A 9,525-nucleotide genomic window follows, 5' to 3' on the forward strand; every position below is an offset into this window, starting at 1 on the left:
GTACCTCGGAGTAAGAGGGGTACGGTCCGGAGGAGAGATGCTGGGTGCCGGTGGAGGACATCCTGGACCCTTCCTTACTGCAGGAATTTCACCGTCTCCACCCGGATTTCACCCTCTGGTTCCCACATGGTTTTGTGCGTGTTTGTTCTTTGTTAAGTGGTCGCTCTTTTGTTTCGAGCTGGATTGTTTTCCTTGTATGGAATTAGTTTGTGATTTATTTCAAGTAAAGTACGTTTTTACTCAGTTCTGTGTCCTGCGCCTGACTCCGTCCTACCCACTGCACACAGACACCTGACAGAATTGGTCTTGACCTGACCCTTAAAAACAATGTGCACACACAAACCATTGATGCTAAAATGAGTTTATTATTTTATAATGCTTGAAGAATGTTAAAATGTATATAGAAAACAAGGGAAAGAATGAGAATGAATTTCAGAAAATATTTGTCAAATTGCAGAGGTCACTTCTTAGCAAGGAAAACGTCAGGAACTGAAAAAAAGACAAAAAAAAGTATCACTGTTAGAATCATGTAATACTGTGTCAAACAAACTTCACTTATCAGTTTTAACATTCTCCTCTCTTACCTATACATTCTGCCTTTTTGCACACAAGGGGTTTCAAGACTTTAGCCAAATGATTTTTCCCAGCTGCAAATATAGAGACATCTGAGAGAGAGAGACAGAGACAGAGATTAGCATTGACTATGTACAGACTAAGTGAGCATATCCTTGCTATTGAGAAAGACCACCGTAGGCAGACCTGGCTCTCAAGAGAAGATAGGCTATGTGCACACTGCCCACAACATGAGGTGAAAACTGAGCTGCACTTCCTAACCTCCTGACAAATGTATGACCATATTAGAGACATATATTTCCCTCATATTACACAGACCCACAAAGAATTCTAAAACAAATCAAATTTTGATAAACTCCAATATCTATTTTGGTGAAATACCACAGCGTGCCATCACAGCAGCAATATATGTGACCTGTTACGACAAGAAAAGGGCAACCAGTGAAAAACAAATACCATTGTAAATACAACCCATGTTTATTTATTTTCCCTTTTGTACTTATAACACTGTACATAGCCATAATCTGACATTTTAAATGTCTCTTTTCCATTGAAATTTTTGTGAACGTAATGTTTACTGTTCATTTTTGATTGTTTATTTCACTTTTGTTTATCTATTTCACTTGCTTATGTTTCCCATGCCAATAAATCCATTTGAATTGAATTGAAAGAGAGACGGGGGATAAGGGGGAAGAGACTCTGGGGGTTTTGAAGATTATTAAAACTGGTTGCTCTTATACATTCTTATTGATGAGCCAATGAATCAACCTGCTCTTGTTATTACCTTTGCGGTGGGAGGTTGTCTTATTCTTATGGGCTGGAGGGGGCTGTGCAACCCGCTGTTGGCCCACAGAGAAGATGGAGTAATCTGAGCGAGAGAGAGAGAGAGAGACAGAGACAGAGATAGAGGAAAACAGAGTGAACGCGTGTGCGTGAGCGTGCATGCGTAAGCGTGTAAGAGAAAGAAAGAGAGAGATAGAGACAGAGTGAGAGATATATAGAAAGAAAGAAAATGATCCAAAACAAACATCAGCCATGTTACCTAAAATAGACTTGAGTAAACATCAAACGGTTCTATTCCAATGGAGTACCAGAGCCTATAGTGTGCTTGTGTGCTCTGTCTCTCTCTCTCGTTCTCTCTCTCTGTCTGTATGTCTTGCTCTGTCTGTCTGCCTGCCTCTCTCTTTCTCTCTCTCGTCCTTTTTTGTCTCACTCTCTCTGTATCTCTCGTCCTTTTTACCTGTACCTCACTGTGCCATCAAATATAATGTCTAAGTCTGTCCCTCTCTATCCCCCTTCATATTTTACCTTTGCATTTTACTGGCTGTTGATCATGCGGGTCCTTGCTCTTTAGCCCTGATGCAGTGAAAATAGAGTAATCTAAGGACAGAAAGGAATATATATGAATGGAGATTTGATAGGACAATAACACACAGCAATAAAAGTATAGTTAAGGCCTATAAGCTGTTTCAATGTACTCGAGGAGTACTGTGTTAATAAACTGCAGTCACACATAACTCAGTACCTTAGTGAAATACACTGCTGTTACTTAAATGTAATAGTTTTATTAGCCTCCCCATGTGGATTAAGATGGCATCGTCTGAGTACAATGTGATGCTAAACCACCCTGAAGAAGGCTGCAAAGCCGAAACATCTGTGTACGCCATCCCTGATGCAGTTAAAATATATCTTTTTTTAATCTAAAAATGACGTAAGCTTTAGTGCAGACCCTCGCACTGTTTTACTTATTTGAATTTACGGGTTTTACGCACCAACCTAACTTTTGGGAGAGGGCGATGGTGCTCTTCGCTATTAAACCACAGCAAATGAAATGTTTTGTGTTCAAGTTCCCTGTCACTTTGCCTGGTCCTACCTTTACACTGTGGTTGTCTGGTCTGTTTGCTTGTCCCTTCCTGATTCTCTACCCTGTCCAGGTGATCCTGCAGGGCCTTCTCATTCCTCAGCCTGCGCTGCTCTTCTTTAGACTCCTCCTTTTTCTTTCCCTCTGTCCCATTGGCCTTGACTTTACCTCTCCTATCCTTCTGACCAAGCCCCCGTCTCCCCTCTTCCACCATCCTCTCATATTTTTCCATAATGAGCTCTGCATCTGTCTTTGGCTCTGTCACTTTGTCATTCCCATCTCTCTTTTGGACAATCTCACTTTTATTACTCACTTTGGCCTGCTGAACCGGGGGGACTTTGGCCATGCCCGAGAGAAAGAGAGAGAGAGAGAGAGACAGAGAGACAGAGAGACAGAGAGAGAGAGAGAGGATTGGAAATAAACATCATCGCTGTTATTTGGAGCCTAATGTGTCTCAGTTGGTATTGCATGGTGCTTGCAACACCAAGGTTGTGTTTTCAATTCCCACGGGGGGCCAGTATGAAAAGTATTCACTCACTACTCTAAGTCGCTCTGAATAAGAGCATCTGCTCAATGACTAAAATGTAAATGTTAAATGTAAAAAGACAGCTCTACAGGTTATAGCATGGTCCTCCAACCCTCCTGACCTTTACACTTAGCTGGCTGTTCCTGACGAGACCTCTGAACGACCTCTATCTCTGTCTTCTCTTGGTTCATTCCCGCACTTGTCAGGTCATTTTCACCTTTGACCTTTACTGGCTGATATGTCTGAGGGTTCTGATTTTTTCCCTCCGCTGCAGCCCTCTGCTCTTGGTTTATCTTTCCAATCTTTTCTCTTGAGATCTCTCCATCAATCCTATCTGTATTCCGTAATGGTGTAACTGTGTAATCTTTGTTTTGTCTTTTCTTCTCATTGTCCTCTTTCCACTTTTGCCATACTTCTTCAGTTATGAATTCATCGTCACTATCAAGGTCACTCTCTGACCAGTCTGTGTCAATGTCCAGGTCCTGTTCACCTTTGACCTTTGTTGCCTGGTCTGTCTGAGTGTTCTGAGTCTTTCCTCCAGCTGCAGCAAATACAGACAAGAGAAAAGAGGAAGGGTCATTACTAGACCGATATAACACCTTGAACATGCTTTCAAACTAGCTCAGCACACATCATTGTAAAAATGTGCTTCAATTCAGACTTAAATGGTGTCTTTTAACCTTTGCACTTAGCTGGCTGGTCCTCGCGAGGGTCCTGAGGCTTAACCTCCTCTTCAGCAAATATGGAGAAATCTGTTTTCTCAAGGGTGTGGTCTGTAATGTCTTCATGACGCATCTCTTTGTCTATCTTGACGTTTGTTTTCTCACTCTTGTCATCACTGCTATCGGTGGTTTCCTCGTCACACTTCTCTGTCTTCCTCTTACTTTGGAGGTCATCTGTCTGTTCTTCATCCTTCTCTTTCCTTTCTTCAATTTGGTGAATTTCCTTTATTTCACTGTCACTTTCTATTACTTCCTCAATCTCACTGTTGTCACTCTCTAACCAGTCTCTGTCCAGGTCGTTTTCACCCTTGAACTTATCCCTTGCTGCAGAAAACCCAGAGAGATCTAACACGAGGAGGAACAGGAGTATCATTAAAGGAACTTTCACGCAATGAGAACACAAAGCCATAATGACTTAAACATGGTTTCAAACATGCTCAGCACTCGTCGCTGGATCCAAATACACTACAACTCCAAATAAGGGCCTTTTAATATTTGCACTTTGAGAATATTCTGTAGTTGAGAAATACATGAATGCCGTCAATCACGCAAGCTCATTCTTACCTTTGCACTGTGAATGTGTGACCTGAGCACCAGCTGAAAATATGGAGAAATCTGGGAAAGAGGGAAGTAGGAGAGAGAAAATATATACATATTAGTGAGGGCGTCAGTGAGGGTTTCAGTGAGGGTGTTTCAGACCACCTTACATTCTGAACTTCAAACACATTTATTGTTCTATATATCATCTTTCTTTTTTTAGAATCCTCTCTATATCTCTCCATCTTTTTTACCTTTGCACTTTGCTCTCTGGTTCTCCTGAACGACCTCTTTCTTTTCATATCCATCTTTCTCATCCTTCTCTGAGTTTATTCTGTGTCTTTGAAAATCATCACTATCTGTCGTTTCTCCACCAATCTCATTAGTATTCCCATCAGTCTGGAGTTGTAGAAGACCTTTCTCTTCATCCATTGGGTATATTTCTTCACTCGTGAACTCATCATCACTGCAGCTGTAGTCAGTCTCTGACCAGTCTACATTAATGTCCAGGTCCTTTTCACCTTTGACCTTTGCTGAGTCCTGAGTCTTTCCTCCAGCTGCAGCTAACACAGACAAATCTGACAAGAAAAGAGAGAGAATGGACATTAACACACAGAAAAACAGAAATAAGAGAAGTGCCTTGAACATGCTAACAAACTATCTCAGCATTCAACATTGTATCAATATGTTATAATCCAGGGCCCGGTTTCCCAAAAGCATCATAAGGCTATGTTAATCGTTAGAACCTTCATAGGAGCTTCGTTAAATCTCAGAGCTGTTTCCCAAAACCATAATGAGTAAAGTGCAGTTGAAAACACTGCCTCAGGGCACACGTAGAACAGCTAAGTGCTTTGTTAAATGCTTTTTTTGCCCTTCCACATAACTTTCTACACAGAAGATCTCCCCTAAACATAGAAACAAGCTGTTTATCTGTCTCTCTGTGACTGACGATAACTTCGGCACAAAGTTGACTATAAAATAAACAGTTGCCAATGTCTTGGCACTTCAACAAGCGAAGTTCAGTAGGCTACATAGGCCTATATTTCAATCATATTGAAATCAATTTAATCTTCAGTCAATTGAGTTCTATTTGTAGACAAAACGGTCTGTCATTTTTGCCTCAATATATATTTCATGATGTTTAACTACATGTGCCAAATGAATCTGTGATTTAGTGCATTATTATAGGGTAAGCATCAGAATAAGCCGCCTCAATATTTTGCAGCCATAAGGTGGTAATAGCTCTCTAGGACCTGATCCGTCATCAGTATTGTGGAATAATTCTAATGTTAAGGTAAGATTTGAATGGAGAAATCTGATCACAGAGCAGCCCTGCCTTTCTATCAATCAGTATCGACATCTACTCCAACGATGCACTTAGTGAACGTTCTCGTTGCGTGGTGTTTTGGGAAACGCATGTGACATCTTCGGCCGTTACAAGAAAGCTGCATCACTTAAACACTAGGAAGCTTCAGTTCCATCGCTATCGGAAAACCAGGCTTTGCTCTTTACCTTTACACTTTGCTGGCTGATCCTCCTGAGGGTTCAGAGTCTTTGACTCAGCTGCAGCAACCAAGGAGACATCTAACAAGGAAAAGGAAAATTAAGGATATTAATACCAACAGGGGGGAGGGGGGTGTAGTTGTGTAACACTTTCAATGTACAAAAGAACTGTAAACTAAGATGACCTTTGCACTGGGTCTGTTTGACCTCAGCACCAGCTGAGAAGATGGAGGAATCTGGGGGAGAGGGAGGTGGGATACAGACAGTGTAAGTGAAAGTGTTGAAGCTACCCTCACATATCACACTTTATTCTCTGTCTATGCCCTTTTTACCTTTGAGCTTTGCTGGTTGATCCTTGTCAGGGTCCTGAGTCTTATTAACCTCCGCAGTAACAGAGATGGAGTAATCTGACATTTCAAAAAAATGGTGGGTGAAAATGTGGGTGAAAAGGTAAGTGTTAATGATATCACGGGAGTTTTCTACAATTAGAAAATATTTGTGATGATTTTCATATGCTGTCAAACAAGATCAGCACTCCTCATTGTATTTCCACTGACTGCCTTCTTACCTCCGCACGTTGCTGGTTGGTCTGTTTCCTCATCAATCTCAAAATCAGATGTCATTTCCTCAGTCTCACTGTCATTCTCTGACCAGTCAATGTCCAGGTCCTTTTCACCTTTGACCTTTGCTGCCTGGTCTGCCTGGTCTGTCTGACTGTCGTTAGTCTTTCCTTCAATTGCTAGTTGATCCTCGCCTGGGCCCTGAATCTTAACCGTCGTTGCTGCGAAAATTGAAAAATCTGAAAGAGATGACAATGGTGTGAAAAGGTAAGTGTCATTTTAATTACATTTAATCACAGATCAGTGATAATTTACATATGCTGTCAAACAACTGTATTTTTTACCTTTGCACATTTCCGATTGGTCTTCCTGAGGATGCTGAGTCTCTCCCTCTGCTCCAGCAAGTATCCTGTCCTCCTTCTTCTCCTCCTGACTCTCTAACTGTCCTTTGTCCTTTTGGTCATCCTTTTCTTTCTCTTTGTTGGATTTGACACTCTCACTGTCATTGCTATCTGCCCCCTTTCCAGGAGCCAAAGTGAGCTCGTCAGATTCTGTTGCGCCATTGGTTTTGTATGTCTCTGTGTCTTGGCTTTGACCCTCTTTTCTTTCACCCTCCTCTCTCTTTGTGTTGCTTTGGGTTGTTTTATCTTTCTCAACGTTGTTGTCTGTATTGTCTTTGTCAACCATGTCTTTCTTCATGTTTGGTTTCCCACTCTTATCATCATCACATTCACTTCTTATCACATTTCTTCCTGTTCTCTCATCACTCTCAATATCTGTATTTTCTTCAACCTCCTCCTCCTCATCCGTTTCCTTTATTTCTTCACTAATGTCCTCAGTGTCACCGTCGATTATTTCCTCAATCTCGCTGTAGTCACTCTCTGACCAGTCCATATCACCTGCCAGGTCATTTTGAACTTTGACTTCTGCTGGTTGATTATTCTGACAGTAATTTGTAGCTACCTTCTCCTCAACAAGCATATTTTTATGTCCATCCTTTTGTTTCATCTCAGTGAAATCATCATCATCATCATCACTACTGTTACCTTTTTCCTCGGTCAGGAGTGCTTCCATCGTTTCATTCTTCTCTTTGTCTGTCTTCTTTTGGTGTGTTTTGGCACTTTTACTGTCATCACCATCTGAACATTCTGCATCACTTCTGTATTTCTTCCCATCACTCTTGGAGTCATCATCCTGGTCGCCATCCCTCTCTTCATGCTTTGGGTTGATTTCCTCGATCACAGATGTGTCACTATCTTGCCGCACACCTACACTGTTGTCTTTCTTCTCATCTGCACTGTTTTCCTTCTCAACCTTTTTGGTTGTTTTGACAATTGCAGTATCACTGTCTGGTGTTTCCTCATTTTTGCTATCGTCAGTCTTCGGACATTCATCACTTCCAAAGTGAAATTCCCACACATCCAAGGCTGTCTTTTTTAGCTCTTTCATCCTCGCTGTGTCTTCCACCCTCTTTCTTTCCTCATTCTCCTCCTCCATCATTGTATTCGCTGCATGCTGTTTTTCCATCTTTATCATCCTCTCCTCCAACTCTCTCAATTTTCCAAACATTTCATTCTTCATGTCTTCCAGTTTCCTCATTTTCATTTCCTCCTCATGCTTTCTTTCCTCTTCTTTAATCTGACTCTCAAGTTCTCTCTTCCTCTCCTCCAACTCCCTCATTTTTCCAAACATTTCATTCTTCATGTCTTCCAGTTTCCTCATTTTCATTTCCTCCTCGTGCTTTCTTTTCTCTTCTCTAATCTGACTCTCAAATTCTCTTTTCTTCTCCTCCTCCCTCTCCTCCAGCTCTCTCATTTGTTTCTCCATGTGTGTCATATTTTCTTCTGCAATCTGTCTCTGCCTCTTTTCTTTCATTAGGTCCTCTTCCAGTTTCCTCATTTTCATTTCCTCCTCGTGCTTTCTTTCCTCTTCTCTTTTTCTCATCTCTTCTCTAATCTGACACTCAAGTTCTCTCTTCCTCTCCCCCTCCCTCTCCATCATTTGTTTCTCCATGTGTGTCAAATTTTCTTCTGCAATCTGTCTCCACCTCTTTTCTTTCAGGAGCTCTCTCCTGTCTCTTTCCCTTGCTTCCTCCACACACTTTTCTCCCATATTATTTTCATCTTCCTTTCTCTCTTCCAGGTCTCTTCTCTTTCCATCACTCAGTGTCTCTGTTAGTCTGGCTTGCTTTTTCAGCATCTGTTGTTCTTCTCCCATCTTTCTCTTTCCTTCTTCCACCATTCTCTTTGCCTTCCTTTCTGCTTTCATCCCTCCCTCTTCCTTTCGGATGTCTTCTTCCTTCCAGTAAAACTCTTCCCATTCCTCCATTCTCTTATTTTCAGATATCTCCCACTCATCTCTCTCCTTCTGTCTCTTCTTCTGGAGCTCCATCCGTTTCTCTACCTTCTGCCTCTCAGATGTCTTCTTGAACCTCCTCCTTTCCTCCTCCATCTCTCTCTCCCTTTCTCTCATTCTAATATCCATTAACAGCAACTCTTCATCCTTCATCTGATTTATTTTTGCAAGCTCCTTCTTCTCCTCCATCTTCATCCTCTCAAGTCTGTCCCTCTCCACCTCCTTCAACACCTTCTCTCTATTAATCTCCAGATACTGGTAATCCTGCTGTTGTCTCTCTTCTCCATACATCTCCATCTTCTGTCTCTCTATCCGTCTCGTCTCCTCCATACAGGCCCATTGCTTTAGCAGGCCCACCTCCTTCCTTAGCAGGCCCACCTCAACATGCCAGTCGCTCTGACCAATACTGTGCACTTCCATAACAAATGAGCTCTAAAAGAGAGTTCGTAAATGTTAGCATCCTACAGGATGCTGCTAAAGAAAACAAATCCTTAAACAACCTAAAGACGGCATCGGCATCAAAAGGCATCAAGTAAATCACTTTTAATAGTTCCATCTTTCTTTTTTACCCAATTGCCAAAGATGAATTTGACCTTAATGTACAGTATATTCCAAATTGACAGAAATGTTATTATTGTGAAAATTACTGACAATTTCCCTGAAGATTGTCAATTGGAAGTTTATTTTACTTCTGTGTCCTTGTGCAAACTTCTAAAACCCTTCTGTAAACTACTCTCATATAAATAGAATGTCTAGAATGGAAATAGCCCCTCAGGCCCCGGCAATTTGACTACACCTTCTCACGGTTACACTCAAAATGGCTAGCTTGGCATTGTTATACACAATTGCCATGGCCATGGCAAGGACTTTTCATTGAAATGTGTGTAA

At 41.5% G+C, this 9,525-nt stretch overlaps 1 protein-coding gene across 1 annotated transcript; it reads right to left on the minus strand.

The window, feature by feature from the left end:
* Nucleotides 1–460: 460 nt before the first annotated feature.
* LOC106584602 (uncharacterized) lies at nt 461–9,525 on the minus strand. Its single transcript, XM_082968256.1, has 13 exons — nt 6,627–9,525; nt 6,291–6,521; nt 6,055–6,129; nt 5,908–5,958; nt 5,732–5,803; nt 4,474–4,797; nt 4,247–4,297; nt 3,641–4,027; nt 3,082–3,501; nt 2,447–2,770; nt 1,882–1,953; nt 1,358–1,441; nt 461–489 (listed from the first exon to the last, which is right to left on the minus strand). The coding sequence occupies exons 1-13, from the start codon at nt 9,055–9,057 to the stop codon at nt 461–463; spliced, it is 4,551 nt and encodes a 1,516-aa protein (XP_082824382.1). The 5' UTR covers nt 9,058–9,525.

The sequence above is a fragment of the Salmo salar genome, chromosome 23 (genome assembly GCF_965601325.2).
Source record: "Salmo salar chromosome 23, fSalSal1, whole genome shotgun sequence".
Taxonomy (NCBI): domain Eukaryota; kingdom Metazoa; phylum Chordata; class Actinopteri; order Salmoniformes; family Salmonidae; genus Salmo; species Salmo salar.

Bases quoted from the DNA above. Each gene is read 5' to 3' on its own strand.
- LOC106584602 (XM_082968256.1), bottom strand. From the start codon at position 9,057: ATGGAAGTGCACAGTATTGGTCAGAGCGACTGGCATGTTGAGGTGGGC. The intron at 5,959-6,054 runs GTAAAAAGGGCA...CCTCTCCCCCAG, and splicing joins TCAACCAGCAAAGCTCAAAG to ATTCCTCCATCTTCTCAGCT. The intron at 4,798-5,731 runs GTAAAGAGCAAA...TTTTCTTGTCAG, and splicing joins TCAGCCAGCAAAGTGTAAAG to ATTTGTCTGTGTTAGCTGCA.